General features: G+C 33.9%; 1 protein-coding gene across 11 annotated transcripts in view; it reads right to left on the bottom strand.

Annotated features, from left to right (window-relative positions):
* The window catches only part of USP47 (ubiquitin specific peptidase 47), a 102,842-nt gene that overhangs the window by 46,738 nt on the left and 35,005 nt on the right, over nucleotides 1-21,099 (bottom strand). For all 11 annotated transcript variants that reach the window (XM_060399347.1, XM_042233056.1, XM_060399346.1 and 8 more), the window contains 6 exons: nucleotides 17,742-17,855; nucleotides 16,239-16,377; nucleotides 11,314-11,410; nucleotides 9,127-9,272; nucleotides 8,513-8,592; nucleotides 6,210-6,359 (listed from right to left, as the gene is read on the bottom strand). In XM_060399347.1, coding sequence (XP_060255330.1) covers nucleotides 6,210-6,359; nucleotides 8,513-8,592; nucleotides 9,127-9,272; nucleotides 11,314-11,410; nucleotides 16,239-16,377; nucleotides 17,742-17,855 — 726 coding nt within the window. The remainder of the gene's footprint in view (nucleotides 1-6,209; nucleotides 6,360-8,512; nucleotides 8,593-9,126; nucleotides 9,273-11,313; nucleotides 11,411-16,238; nucleotides 16,378-17,741; nucleotides 17,856-21,099) is intronic.

The raw sequence follows: 21,099 nt of genomic DNA on the forward strand, positions 1-21,099 counted from the left end.
GCTTCTGAGTGTACCAACTCCAGGAGTTGGTGATGGATAGGGAGGCCTGGTGTGCTGCAGTTCATGAGGTAGCAAATAGTTGGATACGACTAAGCGACTGAAATGAACCGAACTGAGTGTATCTCTTTTTCAGTGGTTGCTCTACGTGTTATATTACATACACAAAACTTTTAGTCTATCGGTCCCATTCTTTTAACTGTTCAAGTGAAGTACAGAAACCTTTCCTGTCTTTTTACCTCTTCCAATTTTGTAATATAGTAGTCTTAAATAGTTCCTTTACATATATTTAGAATCACACCAGACAGTGTTATAATTTTGGTTCAAGTATCAAAGATAATTTAGAAAACTCAAGAGGAGAAGGAAAGCCTATTGTATTACCCTGTTTTGCTTACCATGTTCTTTCTTCATTCCTAATGTTCTAATATGCCTTCCGTTTACCATTTCCCATTTAGAGAATTTTCTTTAGCCATTTTTTTAAGGTAGGTCTACTAGTAAAAATTTTTCTCAGGATTCCCTCATCCAAGAAGGTCTTGATTTCCCCTTCATTCCTGAATAATATTTCCGCTGTGTATAAAACTCTAGTTGACAGCTCTTTTCTTTCAACACTTGAAAAATGTACTACTTCCTTCGGACCTTCAGAGTTTTTGATGACAGATCTGCTTATGAGAAACCAGATTGTTTTCCCCCCATAAAAAAAGGTACCTTTTCTCACTCACTGCTTCCAAGATATTTTGTCTTTCCTTTTCAAAAGTCTAATTATAATTGAAGTTGACGTAAAGTTCTTTTGGCTTGTTTATGGTTTGCTCAGCTTCTTGGATCTGCAGCTTTACGCCTTCTGCCAAATTTGGGAAGTCTTCAGTCATTCTTTCTTCAAGCGTTTTTTCAGCCCTGTCTTCATTTTCCTCTCCTTCCAGGACTCCAATGACATCAATGTCAGACTTTTTGTTATAGTCCCATGGGTCCCTAAGGATTTTCACCCCCACTGTACTTCTGTTATTTAAACTGGGCAAATTATATTGTTCTATTGTCAGGTTCGCTATACACTGTCTCTTCCATTCTGGTGTTGAGCCTATCCATTAACTTTTAAATTTTGGTTACTGCATTTCTCAGTTCTAAATTCCTATTTCATTTTTCTTTATATCTGCTATTTCTTCCCCAGGACTTTCTATTTTTTCATTTGTTTCAAGTGGGCTTAGGAATTTTCACTGATGTATTGGTTTTTCTATGATGGTTGCTTTAAAATATTTGTCAGATAATTCTAACATCTGTCACTGCTCCCTTTGTGGCCTCCACTGATACCACAGGTAGGAGGGGGATAGCTCCCTATCCAGGAGGTGAGAAGTGGTGAAAGTCCTGACTCTCATCTAGGCCTCCTCTAACATTACTCCAGTGGGAAGGGAAAGGAACACCTTTTTACTATTAGGTGGGAGTGTAAGGCTAGGCTCCCCACATGGTCTCTAACAACAGTTAACCACAGTAAAAGGAGAATGGCAGTGGGGAGGTTCAGTACTGCCCAGGAGGGAAGAAACTTCTGGTCCTAGTCAGTCTTCTCTGAAATCACCCCGGCAGGGGGTTGGAGCACCTTGTTACAACTTTGAGGCTCCCTACTCAGCCTTGGCTGACATGGGTTAGGGCAACAATCTTTCTGGCAGTGTCTGGCTGCAGCACAGCAGTTACTGGCCAAGTTTTGTGCCTTGCCAGGCTGTCCTTTCCCCAGTCTTCTGGCTAGAGACAGCAGACTTACTAGTCTGTGCTATTTGCTATTTCCAGCCTGCCAGCATCTTCAGCTCCAAATTTGGGATACATTAGGCAAAAAGAAAACCCAGGGAACTCACCCCATGTCACTCCTTGAGTCCTGAGGTCCCTAGTCTTTATGCCTTTTCTCCACCTTTCAGAGTCTTCTTATGTTTATTTTATATATAATGTTCAAGATTTTCAGTTGTTTAAGCGGGAGGAATAGGGCAATGTACATCTACTCCATCATCCTGAAAGCAAAAGTCCCCACTTTTTAAACTGGTTCCCACTATGTTGAGCCACACAAATTCCTGGAAAAATGAGGGTAGAGTCCATGGAAGAGAGTTTTCTTTATGTGATGCTTACATATTTGGACAAATTTGGACTACTCTACCAACCAAATGAGTTATGTGACCAAGCCAGCCATATAAGAATGTCCAAATTACCTGTTAAATCAGGGTAGCACTTATGATATAAACGTGTATAAACTAAATATCTAGAACACTTATGATTTCACAAATGCTTATGAATTTAACAATTTTCTATTCAAAACTTTAAAATGATCATTAACTTGTGTTTACTTAGGGAACAAAAGGTCTTTTACCTAATCTGATCTTTCCCAAGACACTACAAGGAACCATACAGCCAAATCCAGTTTTAGACTTTTGAACACATTTTGACATAATAAACAGATATTTAAATGTACTTTCCCCAAAAGAAAATAAAACTATACTAATAAAAATGGCCTAGAATAGTACCTACCACTGAATAAGCAACTCAATAAAACTACCCATAAAAATATAGTGTTTAAAATTTACTATTAAGTAGAACGCTCTCCTCTAATTAATGTCAAACATATGAGGTTATACCATTTAGATCTTCTCAAAATAATACACTCTCAAATATGCTTGGCAATAAGCAGATTCAAGGTTTCTTTGATTATAAAGTTTCGAGAGACTGATTTTATGTAGACAGTTCTAATTACCTAATAAATCAGCGAGAATCAAGTTTTTTTAAATATTAATGTAAGTAATTTTTTGGCTGATATTATTTTTTTCAGGATTAATAACAAGACATGTAAAATAACAGGAAATTAGAAACATATTATTTTAGTATTCTCACTCCCTTCAACAGTTACAAGGACATAAATGTTAATGTAACAAAGTAAAGATTTCCTTAAATCACCTTAATCTAATGCAGAGCTCCACAAAATATCCTAGAATATTTTGTGAATATGTTCCTCAGAATCCTAGTATCCTTTGAAATACTAACAGATGTCCCACAGAGAAAAGGTTGGTTACTTTCTCTATTACAGGAACACAGAGGGCATTTAAAATTAAATGTGCATTGTAAACTTCCCAAAGAGTATTACAGTTACACAGTTTCCCAATTTTACTTAATCAGAAATCTTCTTCCAAACATCTATTAAACCTATTGGAGATGAGTGCTGAACAAAATGCACTGTGAGAGACAGCAGCAGCAGAGCCCTGTACACAGATGAAACGGAGATAAAACAGAGGCCAGAAACTTAATAAATACTACAGTTATAGCAACTGAGAAATAGTTCAATAAAGCAAACATTGGGATGAAAAGCTGTTTTAAAAAACTATATAGGCAATTTTTAGCTCTTATTTAAAAATTAGTCTGCTACAATCATGCTGAAAAATAACCAAAGTTATATATAGATGTTATAATGATAAATTAACTAAGTGGCAACTCCATTCTTATTTAATTTTAAATATTACTCTCAAGTTAATTTATTTAAATATGGAGATAAAACAATTCAGAAACTGGGTGTTTCAGACGAAGTTAAGAAACAAACAAAAAAACCTCTTATTTTTAACAGAATTTCATACTTACTGATCTGAAATTAAATACCAAGTGTTAACCACAGTGAATACACATAACTATAGTACTGTGGCTCAGTAAACAGAATATGTAATAAGCAAAATGCATAACCATCAATGCTGTGTATGAAGGTAAGTATATGTGTGTATATATGTGTGCATGTAGTCAAGCGTCTTTGTGCATGTATGTATAAATAGCCAATAAGGCAAATATACTAAGACCACTAGTAAGAGTAAGAAAATAAATTTTAAAAGAGTTCAACTTAAATTAAGGCCAAATATATAATAGTCTGAACAAGATTTTATAATGCTTCTTTTAACTAGCTATTTATAATCCACATTTACACCGAATTATTTTTAAAACACATAGCACTAACAAAATACACAATGGCAAGCAGTGATATAACATTAAATTTAGATGTTATATGATTTCTGCAGTTTAAGAAGCGTAGGTTGTAAGTTTGAATTCAGAAAATAAAGGGAAATCACTTACCTCTAACTAAAGTTCTCTGAAGGTAGTATCCTCCTTAGAACTCCTATCTTGGGTAGTCTCACCTGCTGTAATTTCCCTCAAGAGACTCCAGCAAAATCTAGGAAGTTTTAGGTTCCCTTCCGTAAGCCCTATTAGCGCATGTGTGTATAAGCCTGCTTACATCCTGCTTCATAGATGTAATTTTCAATTTCCACTGAATAATTACCACCACCATCATCCATATATCAATGTAGGATAGAATTGGAGAATTCCATTCAGAAATGTGACTATTTTCACTTCTCCAAAAATATCCTCCAATTCACTTCACTGCTATGTCGGTAACGTACTGAGGAGAGTGGTAACAATTCAGCAGGCAAATAATGAAAAAGATTTAGCTATTTTTTTAATAGCTGAATACTCAAGTATTATATTTGCTGAATACTCAAGTATTATATTCCAACATAACACAAATAAAATTAACTTCCTCAAAATTCAATAAATATGTAAGAAAAAAACTAAACAGGTTCATGAAAAATCTTAAATAAAAATATTTTCATAAATAAAATAGAAAAAATAGTGTACATCACTTGGGACTACTGAGCACTTCCCTAGTACATTTCCTTAAATGCCAAAGTTTTAAAATCAGTTAGGAGATAAATCACTGAAAGATAAACCTTAACAATTTTTATGTCTCTTCTACCTTAAACTGACAAAATAAAGTAAAAACAAAACAAAAATGAAAAATAAAACTAGCCACTCAAGCCAAGGCCACTCTCATATACCTAGAATGGCAGTTTACAAGGGTATTATTAAGTACTTAACAGAATTTTTCAAATCTGTTCAGGAAGCTGACTGAATCACTATATCATACACCTGTAATTTACATAATATTGTACAGTAACTATACTTCAATAAAAAGAAAAACATGCACTTAAAAAAAGCAAAAGAGGCCAAATCTTCCCCTATCTCAGAAAGGCCTTTTACTTTGGATTCCCACTGACTGATCCCATAACTTCTTGCTGTTATTGCCTGACAGTCATATAAAAATAGGAGAAAAAAGCAAAGGGTATCATCTGTCCTAGAGACTACTAAATCACAGCTGAAACCCTATTTTAGAGGCTAAAGTATGGACTAATTTTAAGAACAGTGATTTTACCTGCAATCCACCATCAGCCTGACTGCAGCATAAGTAAGATCATCATGATGAAATCTGACTTTTTCAGATATATTAGCTGTGAAAGTCTCCCCTGACTCATAATAGGTTCGAATAAATGTTTCTAAATTCTAATTTTAAATGTCAATTTAACTCCTTCCATGACTCTCCTTTTGTATAAGCAATTAAATACACAAATGTAAGAATACAATAATAAAATTACCAAAAAGCAGTTAAAAACAGAGAACAAAAGGAGAAATGAGAAAATCTTAATCACCCAATTTGATGATATATAAAGTTAATTATATATAATTACATATGTTAATTATATATAATTCTGATTCTTCACATTATCTGTGCTTATAAAATGCCTGGGTCATTTTAAAATTAAACTTTAGAAGAGGAATGCTTTTTCAAAAAATACGGTCTGTGTTTGTCTTAATAACTAGAGGTTATTCTTCTCACAAAAGTATATGGAACAAAACAGTGCTCTCAAAACAAAAAAGTACTTTCAAAAAAAAAGAGTAACAACATTTATAGGAAATTCCCTGGCAGTCCAGCGGTTAGGACACTGCGCTCTCACTGCCAAGGGCTCAGAATCAATCCCTGACTGGTAGAACTAAGACCCCCCAAGCCACCTGGCAAGGCCCCCCAAGCCACCTGGCAAGGCCCCCCAAAAATAAATGTTAAAAAGTAGCATTTATAAAATAGACTGTTTATAGAGGTTAAAAAAAAGATAAAGTGAAGTAATCTAGTCACTTCTACAAGAGTAAAAGATTGAGCCACGAGGCAGTACATTTGTATACTACTTCTCTTAAACATGCACTATTAGGACTCACTGAAGGGTCAAAAATCTTCTAGATGTTGCTAGTTTAAATGCAGGAATGACTAACAACCCAAGAAGGTGTATCTAGGATGATACTTACCTTAGGATATATTATATCACTGTGCCATTATGTATTCTGTATATGGATACACAAGCAGTCAGCTGAAAGGTACACACCACACTAGCAAACGCTTGGCTGGACCCGTAAGGCCGGATGACCAATGGAATATCAAGATATGTGTCGATTCTCCAACCCTCATAGCCACATTCCAGACATCTCACGTAGTCCTTCAGCTTGCCTTGGTACAGTTCATTTATAAGATCAGCCTAAAAATAAGAACATTCAAATTTTTAAAGGGTTCCTTTAAAATTAGTTAATACTTTATGCCTTTCAGAATGAGTTTCAAAAGGATATTGAGTTTTACTGTTGAAGTTTTAGAAAGCTTTAAGATTTATCTAATCTAAAATTCTATAGGAAAAAAAAATCAAAGCTTAACAAAGACAAAACAATCCATCATTTTAGGCATATTGATAATTACACAGCTAAATAACTGGCTCTATAGCTTTACATATACATATCACTATTTTCACAATAATATATTCTGACTTCTAAAATCATATCCTCTATCTCAAGGTACAAAAAAAACTTTTTTCAGTAATACACATAAAATAATTTGAAGGAAAAATATACTGTACTTTAAACGAATAGAAATTAATAAAGAAACCTTAAACTCCATCTCCCTCAAGATATCCTCACCTGAAAAGAATGAATCTCTCACCTACTCTGCAAACTTAAGTCAACTGGGGGCTACTCTGACCCAAAGGAGAGAGGTAACTCCCTAAGTAAGGACCCTCCATATGAATGTCTTGCCTCAAGATTCCTGTACCAAAACTTGGGAACTCAGAAGGAATGCCCCAGCTGGTCTTAAAATTGTTGACCCACAAACGGATGTTAACGAGGACAAAGGGTACCTTCAGACCTACAAAAAAGAAACATCCCCTAATACCTTCTGCATAAGGTTACAAAAATACAATCCTATAGATTATGCAGAAAATCTAGATCACTAAATGAATGTAATTTTTTTTCAATATTTCTTAAGAATAGGTTAAGAAGGAAATCATAGTTTGTCTCTTTCATAAATGTATACCTCTTCAAGTATTGAGGATTTATAAGCCTTCAAACTAGGATCCACCATAACTGTCTACGTTAATACTGTTTGTTTAATGAAGCCTTCTTCATTAACCTGCTCCAGCTATATCTGATTGTCTTCTCTGAGGGGGCATTTCTAAGTGTTTCAATCCAGCGTTTTTCAAAGAGTTTTGCTAGCAACCCACAGTAAGAAAATAATTTACACTGCAACCTAGTACATCTAACTGTAACAAAAGTGGCATAAAACAATACCTACCCTTACTATGTGATGCTTCTATTTTTCTATTTTATTCCTTTTTGGAAAAAAAAAAAAAGTGCTGTGTAGATTCACTAAATTTATCTCATAAATGAATGGACTGCAATCCAGTTTGAAAAACTCTAGTCCGAGCCATCAGACGGTACATCCTCTGGGCTACCCTCCAGACTTGTCCTCTTTTGGCCTCCAATGATCTTTTATCACTACGCTTAGCATAAACCCGCCTGAGTCCTCATCCAGTTCAGCCTTAGGCCTCATTCCAGTGATATATCTAAAGTTCTCCCACTTTTAATCTGTTCCTCCTTCCACTGGATTTAAGAATAGGGTCAGATTTGGGAGGGGGGGTTCATGTTTGGGAACTCATGTACACCCGTGGCGGATTCATGTCAAAGTATGGCAAAACCAATACAGTATTGTAAAGTAAAGTAAAGTAAAAAAAAAAAAAGAATAGGGTCAGATTAACAAGGATCCTAAGTGTGAAAGGGCTTCTCTGGTGGCTCAACTGGTCAAGAATCCACCTGCAATGCAGGAAACCTGGGTTTGATCCCTGAGTTGGAAAGATCCCCTGGAGAAGGGAACGGGTACCCACTCCAGTATTCTGGCCTGGAGAATTCCATGAAATGTATATAGTCCTTGGGGTTGCAAAAAGTCGGACACAACTGAGTATCTCTCACTTTCACTAAGTGTGAAAAGCATGAATATATCTTACTAGCCAAAAAGAAGGTAATGCTAGATGAATATACTTTACAATGTATATTTTATGTGTTACAGATAAGACACTGAATTTACTTAGCATCTATCTGAAAATACTGTTCAAAAATCATCCCTAATACACACACACACACACACACACACACACACACACACACACACACACACACGAATTACATAGTTTTCAGCTAAAAAGAGACCATCTGGATCACAGGGCCCAATCTCCTCAAAGATGAGGAAACTCTCAGTACTTTAACAACTGGACTAATGCCCAAGTTTTAAAACATTCCAATAAAATAAAGTCACTTTAAGGAATTAATAATTTATTAGAAAATACTCTCCTCAACTTGAGAGATAAATTACCTGTTCTGTTTGTTTCCATTTCTGTTCCAAAGCATCAAACATGACTCTGCACAGTTCTTGTACATCATGCTGCTGCCAAGCTATTTTAAGATAAAATTTAATTAAAAAGAGCTATTAACTTAGTGTAATGAAATATTAGTTTGTTGTTTAAAAGCAAACTGTCAGAAATATGGGAAAATCTACACAAAATAATGCTAGATTTAAAAAGAACACAAAATATATACTAGAGTCATAAAAAGGCAATCATATGAAAAAGAACCAAGAGAGCTCAACATTTTATAAGCAGCATATGCTTTATGATGCTACAATATTTGCCATTTTTATTATTTTTCACTGTAGATCCAAGAAATATGTTAATAAAAATCTGAGCTAACACATTAAAAAAATTTTAGTTTAAGTACATAGAGTATAACCAAACTTATTTTACAAGATAGTTTTAATGGATCAAAACTTATGCCGTGGAGCTTAAATTTTAAAAATAAGCTATTTTTAAAACACCAACCAAAAAGCAATGAAAAGGTTTAAAGTAAAGATGTTAATGAGTTGTTTATAATACAGTCTCTCAGAATTCCTTTGACTATTGCAAATACTTATCATTATAAGAGAATTAGTACCCTCACTACTATCCCATCCAAAGCTCCTTGTAACATCTGTGGTTTCAATTGCTCTCTTTTTGCTGGTTTGTAACAAAACAAAAAGCCTCTGAAGTTGGTATGGGATACTCGTCACTGGATCTTCTTCAGATTCTTCAAATTCCCACCTATTGGAATGAAATGTTTGAGAATTATTCATAACATATTTTTATTCTTTAGAGCATAACTAGCATTAAGACCATAACAAATGTAAATTTTTAACTCTGGGGATTTTACGGAGCTTGGGTATTAACTGGAGCAATTAATATCTAATGAAATATTCTAATTCATAAATTTAGAAAGCAATTTAGGCAACATGAATAAAAGGCAAAGGTTATTTAAGAGTAATCGCTGAATGTGAACCTGGTCAAGATTCTTGTCCCAATTATTAACTCGCAGATAACAGAGGCAACAAAATATTAAATGCCACTATGGCATTTGACCATCAAAATCCAAACTGTGGAAAACTATAGGACAAATGCCATCAGTTTCTGATACACACATATATTTCCAAGGAATAAACTGCAAAGATCAAAGGGAATGAAAAATAGATTAAATAGGTTAAAAGTCTTATCAATTTCAATGCACAGATCTTGTATGGATCCTGCTTTGAACTGTTTAAAAAAGAAATTATGAAGCAATCAGGGAAATTTTAGCAGTGACCTAAGATATAATTTACAGGTGATATGATTAGGTATGTGCTTCCAAATAATCAGAATGGGGGATTATAGACCAAAAAAAAACTGATCATGAGTTGGTAATATCCAAAGTTGGGTGATGGGTACAGAGGAATTCATTATACCATTTCACTGTTTTTTTTAGTATGTTGGAAATTTTCCATAATTCATGCCCACATACCTAAAGTGGTAGGTTCTTTCTGGCTGCTACATAACAAGTGAAGAGAATAAACAAACGGAACCCTATCTTTCATGCTAGTGCTATCCTGGCTGCAGTCCAGCAAAGTCCAGCCTTTTAAGGGAGCCATTCCTTCTTTAGTTCTACATGATGAACTTACTCATTTTTGCTCCTGAAAGTCCTCCTCTCTCTCTATAACGTCCTCTTAATCTTCTCTACCTGGCCAAACCACACCTATCTTCATGACTACCTCAAGTTCTACTTGCTCTGCTAAATAAGCCACTTCTCCAAGTTGCGTTAATCTCTCTTCTCTCTAAACTCTCATGGCATTAAGTCCTCCTTAAATGTTATTTCAACTACTTTATAAAATATACATATTGCTACTGTGAAGAGATCTGTGAATTACTTAAGAACAAAGACCTTATTTCTAACTTTATCTATCAAGCACCTACATATAAACACTGGGTAACAAATACCTGCTGAATGCAAATCATGTCAATTTTTTCAAGTAAATTCAGCTGGCGAGCTTACATATGAATTCAATGGTAATATAATGTTGTTTGTAATATCAAAAGTTCCAAAAGTAGATACTGTATTTAGTACTTTATTACTGTAAATATTTACAGTAATTACAAAGGTGTTTCTCAAAAGTAACACAATAAGGAGGAAAAAAATCAGTTTATCTGACTTTTAAATGTCAAAAAATAAAAGTTATGGATATTGTAAAGAAATATACAAGGGTGTATTATATATATTATAATAGGATACTCATAAAAACAAATGTCTGACTTTAGAGTTTATTTAAATATGGATATATACAAACATATATACACACAGTCTTTTAAAATATACACACACACATAAAACACAGAACAGTTGCATTATATTTTAATTAAAAACAAAATTTGCAAGTTTAAAAAGACAACTCTGTTTCTTAAATTGAGATGTGGAGGAAAAAAAGAATATGGTTTACAAATTCAGATTATCTCCAAAAGTAGATAACATACTTCTTCATAAAGGCATTCAAGCTAAAAGCAAGGCAAGCTTAAATATAATAATTTATCTTAAACATAAATCTTATCAATTTTATCCTGTTGCTGTCTATACATTTCTGATTCTCTCTCCCCACAAATTTTTCATATGCCTGCCTCCCATAAAACCCTTTTCTTATTTACTATTCAAGGTATGTTTTAAGAAGTGAGAAATGCCCCAAACTTAACAAAGAAGTGCAAGAAGGTAAATAGATTTAATTAGTTAAAAGCTGTATTTAATTCTTAAATCAATTTTATTGATAGAATTTTTTTGAATACTCACTTATATAATGCATTCCTAAATTCAGGAGTCATAAAAAGTGTTTGCAAAAGGCTATTCAAATAGCAAGTCATTGCTTGGTTTACTAGTCCCACATATCCTTAAAAAAACAAATACACAAATATAAATCAGCATTTATGTAAAAAAATTAACAGAAAGAAAACTTAACAAGAATTTAATACACAGTAAAAATTAAGAGGTTAAGGTTATAATTGGAAATTATTTCAATTTTTTTCAATAATACCTAAGAAAGACATCTTTCGTCAATATATGCACTATGTAAACTTTATTTCTCAGAGATAGTCAGGATCTCTGGACATGCTGTTATATGTCCAGAGATATACATAGATGTTACATAGCATTTAATAAAATTTTAAGACAGTTACATTTAATATAGTATTTTGTGACAAAAATAAATCTTTGTTCCCGAAATCTAAAAGCTGTGTATTAAAATGGAAAAAGTAAGACAGTACTGAACCAGTTCACCAGGTGCAATAAACCAATTTCTACCAATAATCAATAACATAAGATAAATCCACTGTATACAAACTCAGAGGACTTCCACTGTTGTACACACCCATGAAGTATGAAACCCTGCAGATCAGCACGCCATGCAAAGAGTGACTATTAAAGTAAGAGAACTCAGAGATGGAAGAAGAGAACTGAGAGAAAGGAAAAAGGAAAGGAGTAACTTAGATGCATTTAAAATTCAAATGAACTATTTAAGTGCTTAACTTTATGTACCCAGTTAGAAATGGTTACCACTGTTGAGAATATTTTTGGAACTTCTTTGAAGTAGGCTTTATGAGGTACACATACACACACACAAACATATCAGCCTCATCATTTTATTATACCTTATTATTTGAGTAAAATGTGGTAAACACATTGCCTAATAATTAAATTTATTTATACCCACTTTATACTGAAAGACTTAGTTATCTCAAAAACACTTAAATCTTTTCTCAATACATGCCAAAGGCATTCACTGAAGCTCTCAGAAATACATTTTTCAATTTTCCAAGAATTAACAAAAATATCTTCTGTTAGTAAGATAGTGGAAAACTTTGTAGACAAACAATATTGCTAACTAAGGTGATGAAAAAGATCAACAAATGCAGAACGACCTTTGGTTCAGTTGTGGAAAAGAGGAATAGATTCCACACTATCTGCACTTGTACAATTCTAAGAAGAGACCAAGTAGTTGCCTATCTTTTACTCTGGACTAAGGTTCAAGCTTTGATTTTGAATGCCTTCATCTTTAAGAATACTGTGAACACATGTCTAAATATTTCCTCTACATTGCTATATAATTATAAACTGCTTCAATTCCTAATCAACACGTGCCGCCTGAGTTGTTCTTACAGCATACTGTCCTTAATCCTTATTAGAGCTTTTAATTCACTGATCTATAATTGTTTATTTACTTGTATATGTTCCCCAACAGTGAGGGGAGGGGTCGAACCTAATTTATCTCTCTATCCTACTACTTAGCACAGCAGCAGGTACCCATGAGGGAGAAGGGAATATGACTTATAAGCAACACAAATCTATAAGCTACTTGAACTGATAATGGATTCTTTCCTACAAACAACAGCACTTGAGCAAGGAGACCCAGTTGTTCTGCACCTGCTCAGCTGCCTGGGATTTCTTCTTTTCCACCTCCTTCCCCAATTCCTCAATAGTCAGGGACAACCATTCTACCAGTAGCCTTAAAAGGCAAGGTACTATCAAGGTCTTTTGTGTATACCCTAAGATCAATCATACACCATTTATTTGTGATCTTGTTTCCCTTCCCTGGGTTTAAAACAGAGTGGCAGGGGGACGGGTTTAAGGGAAGGAGGGATAACAACACTTTTTCCACTGTTCTTTATTTTACCACTAGCAATAACAATCAAATAAAAATGTATGGTCTTCTGTACTTCATTTAGTACCATATTTAACAGAATGACCAGTGTGTCAAATAAAAGTACTATGATTTTCCAACAGTATGAAGGTTTTAGTGAGATTAAAAAGATAAAATGCTATAGAACTAATAGAAATCTTCTGTCATTATCAATTGTCTAAATCAAAAAATTTCAAATGAGAACTATTATCAAGTGGGTCCTCTATCTGAAATAGTCATGAGTCAATATCATAAGTATAAGTCAATAAGGGAAGAAAACATAAGAGCATATGCCATTCTGTATAGAACAATAACAGGGCAAACACAGAAAGAAATCCTGAACAGAACAAGTAAGAAATGAAGGAGAACTCTACGAGGCCAAACGAAGTAGAATGAAACTGGCCAACTCAAAGTTGATATAAAGAAAAGAACTGTTAAAGAAACTGGCCAGGAAAGATATCTCAGATTTAAATGATAGAACACTTCAGTCACTTTTAACCATCTGCGAGTCCAATCAGCCTTCAATCCACTCCTTAATTTTTAAGTGCCCCCCACTTCCAACCATCTCCCATTAACAGTAATTGGCCACCAGAAGGAATTAGTAGACAAGGAGACAAAAAAGGGTAAGTCCCCAACCTCACTGAATTATGGAGAGAAGTGTTCCTGAAGTTTTGAGTTGATATCATGAAAACATTTTTCAATGAAAACATTTTGTGCATTTCAATAAATTCTTAAGCAAAATGCCAATTCAATAGTCACTAACAGTTTTTGAACACCAATTCGTTTGGATGTATACAGACTGTTCTAATTCAGAAAGGCAGTACTCCAGAACACTGAAGGAAAATGTACAAGTAGGGGAAAGAGTGGAGTAGAACTGTGTGAGGAACAATAGTTGGAAATGAAGACTATGATTACACGGCAATGTGTATCAAAGTCCTATAAAAATATTTTTAGTAAATTTCAACTTAGTAATTCAATTTCTAGAAACCTACTCTAAGGAAAAAAAATCACAGATGAAAATAAAAAACTTACAATATTCATTATAACATCAGTAATAATTATAGTTTAAATATCTAAATCATATAATGAAACACTACTTTTTAACCATTTAAAACCCATACTAAAATACTACTTAATAATACTGAAAAATGCTCCTCATGCATTACATGAAAAATACTGATTAAAACTCTGCTCATAACAATTTCCTCATTTTCTTGAAAGCATTCAGATGAAGGAAAGAGAAGACAAAAATAAGCAAAATCATTAAAGCAGTTTCTGTTAATTGTACTGTCAGAAATTTCCACTTTCTTCATTTACAATATGACAGTGAACATGTATTACATTCATATAATCAGAGAACTTTTTTTTAAGTATACTTTAGTCTCTAGGAATTTACAGGCATCAGAGAGCTACACATTATTCAGTACAAAGCAGGAGTTCTGTAAATACTTCTTGCATAAGGACTGTGTTGGTTGTCAGAATACATAGCAAAAATTTCAAGAATCCTGACTTGCTAAATCTGGAACTTTCTCAAAGTATTTCAACTATCTTATAAAAATGTAAGGGTATTTATTTAAACAAAATACAATTTATCCAGTCTACTCAACAGTAACTAAATCAGTATTTTGGGAGTAATGCCTCAAAACCTACATTTTTAACAAGTATCCCCAAATGATTTTTAAATAAATAAAATTTTGAGAATCACTACTCTTGACAGTGTAATGAGAAGCAGCTTTCTCATTTGCTATTATCTGAAATAAAGGATACTTTTGCATTCTCTTTATTTATTTATTTATTTATTTATTTATTTATTTATTTTTTGCATTTATATATATATATTTTTTTAATTTTAAAATCTTTAATTCTTACATGCATTCCCAAACATGAACCCCCCTCCCACCTCCCTCCCCATAGTTTGCTGCAAAAAGTTCTATTTATATAAATTGATCGTAAATTCCAAACCTGGCCAGTTTTTACTATTTCCACAACAAATATGCAATTAAGCCTGTACAAATGCTTAGCTGTGAGTAAATTATTCTATATTTCAATACAAAATATAGTAAGTGGAAGACTACAGAACACATTAAAACAAAACCTACATGTAATTATATATTTCTCTTTTTATACTAGATGAAAGTGAAAGGGAAAGTCACTCAGTCGTGTCTGACTCTTTGCGACCCCATGGACTATACAGTCCAGGCCAGAATACTGGAGTGGGTAGCCATTCCCTTCCCAACCCAAGGATCGAACCTAGGTCTCCCACAATGCAGGTGGATTCTTTACCAGCTGAGCCACCAGGGATGCCTTTATACTAGATAAGTGTGTGTTATATTTACAATCATCTCTGTTTTGAGTTCTAAGAGTAAACACTCTGAAGCCATACCTATCATGAAATAACATTAACTAGCTGTACAATCAAAAGCAAAATAATATGTAAAATGATTCAGATTACATTTTCAGGCAATTAACCAGTCTTATATATAAATTAAAAAATGCATAAATAAAGCAATTCTACTAGCTCAAAAAATTGAAAAACATTCAAAAATTTGTTAGTTTTAAACATAACATATTCAGAGATAAGCTAACAGGAATTTCTTAATTACATGATTAATGTCTAACATATGATTAAAGCAGAACATAACACAGTAGTTCCAATAAAATAAGCGTGACCCATCTGTTTCCACATAAAAGTTATCTCCGTAAATCTACTGTAAACACAGACAGATATTATACATCCCTTTTCAGAGGAAGTAAACTTCACAAACTTAAGATTAAATTCAAGATAAGAAATTATCAAAAAAAATTACTTCTTTCAAAATCCAATTTGTTTTTTTACTAAACAGTAGCAGTATCAATAAAGATAACAACGAGATGAAGGAAAGGGAAACCATTCTTGTTCTAACTTTGCTTCTGCTCACTAGTGATCTTGTTTTGGGTCTGAGTTTTCTAACCATAAAATGAGAAGATTAGGTTTAGATTGCTAAGATTATTCTAGGTTTAATGCCCTATGGTTTTATGAAAATACAACAATCATAAATCTTACCGGTTTCTGATTTATTCAAAATAGATGAATAGGAGTAGCTTTGGCTGACATAATCACTGGTAGAGCCCACAGAACCTTCTCTTGGAAGTGGACCAATAAATTTGTCATGGACACTGTCATCCCCAGCACTGGAATCCTCCTAAAATACAGCATAACCAATATTTACTGAGTGGTAAATACTGCTAAAACAATGAAAAAAGGCATACTAATTCCTGAGGCAATGAAAAAAAGACAAGGCATTACCAGCCCCATCAAGACATTCCCTGACTATTTCCTACAGGAAGGTCTGAAACGTGCCCAATATAAAACACTTCAGAGAAATGCTTATGTCTCCTTCCAAAGTTCTTACTTTCTCAAATTTAATTCTTTTTCAATTTTGCTTAAATGTGAGAGATTTAGTTATGAACTCACTGATGACAGTTTATCATTTATTTTTCTATCATCTTTGCTAAGTAGGCCTGGAAGGTAGAGAATACTCAATAAGTATTGAATGAAATGGAAAGGTTCCTATTCTCTCCAATAACAAACTTCCTATCAAAGAGGAAAATGTACAAAGGGAATAAAGGATATAAAATCAGCACAAGCAACTAAGACAGAGTTGAGTAATTATTAAGAATTTTAAAACAAGAATCCCCAAATTAATAGCTAGTTTAGTTTCAATGTTACTCAGACTAACCTAAATCTTCTCATGATGTCATAAAGAGGAACAGTGAGATTAAAGTAGGTCAGAACATTTTCTGGTATTGCTTTGAAATGGATGCCCTATGTTTAAGTACTGTCTACTATCTAGAGAGGCACTCTAATTCACAACAGACTCCTAAATGAAAAGCATCAAACAGAAGAACTTTTCCTGAGGAAGTTTCATTAAAGAGAAGGGTTCTGAAAAAGTCCATAAACTCTGTGAGCCTTAGTTTACTCAGTCTGTAAAGCAGCAAGTTAAATCAGACCAGGTTTTTTCACTGAATGCCTCTCAAATTAGGAGTTACTAGATTCAATGATCACTAAAGCCACTGAACTAAACAGGAAATCCTATTGAAATATGAATTGCAGCAAACACTAAAGAGAACAGAAATAAATCATATAACTTTACAAACTAGTCATTCTAAAAAGGGGTGGGGCGGGAGTGGGGGCCAAAACAACAGAGTAGCTAATTCTGGGGGTCTGTTTCTCTACCACAATACCAGAAAACCTGGCAAAATCACCAAAGATTTACAGCAGACAAGCAAACGCTTAACCAAAGCCAAGGCCACTGAAATGCAGTGAGACCCTAGACCCATCCCCACCCTTGCTGTAGTGGTGATGGCCAGCGTGGCAAGAGACTGCACACAAAGGGAAGGCGGATGCCCAGTGCAGCCACATTAACATACGTATTCACAGCAACCCAACAGAACACAGAGAAGTTATTCATTATACACAAGCTGTGCAAACCACATCTCTCCTCTCTCCAAACAGTAGGTGACAGTGCACGAGAATTACGAGTACAGGGCTTTCTGAACAGTTTACCAGCAGTATCTGAGGCTGTTCACCATCTTTATCTGTCAGATGCAGGAAGTTCTTCTTTCCTGGCTCAAAATTAGCATCAAGAAGAGACTTATCACTGGTATGATCCAGCGGAGCCTACAGGTGTTAAAAAAAATAAATAAAAGGCAACTCAGATAATGAGAAACATTAATGATAATAAAATAAGTAATATGTAAATAGACACGTATCTACAATTATTGGGCATAAGTAGTATTTTTAAAAAATGAAGATTCTGATAAATTCTGTCAATCTAGGTTTGAATTCATTCATCTATTCATGAACTGGGATGGCTAAGCCCAGTGACGGCATACATACTGACAGGTATCCCATCTTTTCACATTTTCCAACATCTAAAAAAAATGAAGTGCTACACACAAAAAAGAATTATAAGCATTTATGTTTCAATGTTCTCTAAAATGTAAGCAATACAGTATTCAATGGGTTTTCATGAAAACTAAACTAAGTAAAGAACATTTTATATAACTAAAAACATGTTTTGATATAGGAACATAATAAGAATTCCCATATAAGGAAACACTATGCACAAGCAACCCAACTTATATAATCATGTAATATTTTAAAAAGGGCACTTTTAGAAATGAAGGAAAAGCTTGTCCTAATAAATGATACCTACTTCAAGTCTACTGGCAGGATTCAGAAGATCCCAGGGAGATAGAAGTGATCAGTCACTAACCCAACACTCCAGCCTACCGCTGAGAAAAATGAAGGATACTCTTTTGTTTAAAAAACTACTTTGTCAAGCTGGTAGAGAACGGACTTGTCGACACAGTGGGGGAAGGTGCGGGTGGACAAACTGAGAAAGCAGCAGTGATATGTATACCCATCATGTGTTAAACATGAATAGACAGGGAGTGGAAAGTTGCTAAATAACACAAGAAGCCAGCCTGCTACTCTGGGATGACCCAGATGGGTGGGATGGGGGAGGAGAGGGCAGCTCAGGAGGGAAAGCATATATGTATTAATGTAATTATGAGTGACTCGCGTTGTTGCATGGCAGAATCCAACACAAAATTGTAAAGCAATTATCCACCAACTTAAAAAAAACTTTTGTTCATTAAGAGATGTTTTTAATGTTTCAAAGACATGAGGATTCTCTCTTTAGAAGACCTTGTTTTATGGAGATACCTTTATTTCTTAGAAAATTAACATTATATAAAAGTATAGGTATAAAGGACAAAAAAATTAACTCTAAAAGATTCTGCCACTTTGCTATTTGTGTGACTTAGCACAAGTTACTTCACTTCCCCATGACTCAGTTTCCTCACCCTTAATACAAAGCTGTGATAGCACTTACCTCATAGGGTAGTTAAAAGAATTAAATAAGGTTATATTTGTATAAAGTCTAGTATCAGAACAAAACTAGGCACATAGTAAGCACAAAGTAAGTGTTAAGTAATAAAATAAATTTATCAAAATTCACTTAACTTTGGCTCACATGTAGAAATCCATGAGAAAAATAGGATACAGAGAACCAGAAGCTAAGAGAAGCCACAAGAAAGAAAGAAAAGAAAAGCAAGAAAAAAAGGTATCTTTGGTTCCTTTATATTCTGACAGGAACCAGAACGCTCAGCATCTCTCAGGCATAAAAGATGAGATGATATAGCTAGAACACATGGGGAGGGAGGGTTTACCTTAATAAATATGAGTGTGTATATATAAAAGGGTGAGTAGATAAATGAATTAGGCTTTTAGAGAAGCATACATGCGGCATTGTACAGTAAGGTAAGAGTATACCTGTAGCCAAATTAAAGCACAAAAATGAAGTACTTAAAAACAGTTACAGTAGAAGAAAGAAAAACTGTTAATCCTGGCACAGTGCTATCTGAAACTACTGCAGATGTTAATTTAACAAACGCTTTTTGAGTGCCTAGGGACAGTATCTTTGGAGGATACAAACTAATACTGAGGTCCCAGCCATCAAAATATGTTCTACCAAGTGAAAAGACATAAATGAATAACAATCATAATAAAAAGACTATATAAGTGGCATAGCAGAAGAAAAAGCACAATAAGAGGACAAAGACAAAGATTATTTTTAAAGTGGCATGAGGAAACATCAAGTTTCTTAAAAGTAAGAGATAAACAGGACTTAGGCAAACGTATATGGTAGAATAGGACTCCTTTAAGTTGAAAAACAGGCAACACTAGAAGTTACATAGTAATGTAAAACAGAATATTCAAAGTTTCAGACTAAATATCATTTTTCATTGTAGAACCTGTTGGGGACTACCAATTTTACTAACCAATTTCACAGGGAAAAGGTTGGTTAATTTAAAACACTAGGGTTTTTTTGTAAATACACACTGAAAAACAATTTTATTTTATATTGGAGTAGAACTGATTTACAATGTGTTAGTTTCAGGCATACAACAAAGTGATTTAGTTATACATATATAGCTATTATTTTTTCAGATTCTTTTCCCATTTAAAAACACTAGTTCTATATTTTAAAAGAATACATTATGAAATAGACGGTAAAATATCATCAATTTTAAAGGAAAATCAAGCAATATCCAACACCTCTTATTCTTCTATAGAGCCAATTAAGACCATACCCTCCAAATATGATGAAGATGCACATTCAACTTCATTTGCTATTAAAGGTATTTTCCTGGGAAATTGAAGAGCAACAATGGTATAGGACAGGAAGAGGTTAACATAAGCAAAAACATGGAGATGAAGAAGTATAAAATTTTATGTTAAAATAAATTAGTCCTATCTGTGAGTTAATATTAGACTTAAAGGACCAATTGTCTTGAATGCTAACCTAGGGAATATGATTTTTAATCAGTGGGCAGTGAGCAGTCAATAAAGATTTCTAAACTGGAAGATGACAGGAGTACTACGATTTAAGATGACTGAAGATAATTTTGACTATAGTACACAGGGTGAATTTGGACTGAGAGTCAGGGGCCAAAAAAAGACTATAAGGCGTACTATCCTAAAATACAGACGAGATCCAGCTCAACAGTCTTCTTGCTATTATTGTCCCATGCAAAACTGATCGGTGCCTCCTCTTTGCACTTAGAGCACACTCATAAATAACACTTACTAATACTTGAAACATGTTAACGTAGTTATTTTTTATGCACTTGTCTCTACAACTCTACTGTGAGATCTTTGAAGCAGAAGTCATGGTCCCACCAACTTTCCTCATCAGGTGTTTCATCACTCTGTGTGGTACATAATCTCTGTTACAGTGCAGATCCAAGTCCTTCTATATTCCTTTTTCTTTCTATATAGTACATTTTTTTCTCCTTTTCAAAACATTAATTAGAAAATACATAAGATTTTATAATCTGCTTTTCTCACTTAAATA

This window comes from Ovis aries, chromosome 15 (assembly GCF_016772045.2).
Source record: "Ovis aries strain OAR_USU_Benz2616 breed Rambouillet chromosome 15, ARS-UI_Ramb_v3.0, whole genome shotgun sequence".
NCBI lineage: Eukaryota > Metazoa > Chordata > Mammalia > Artiodactyla > Bovidae > Ovis > Ovis aries.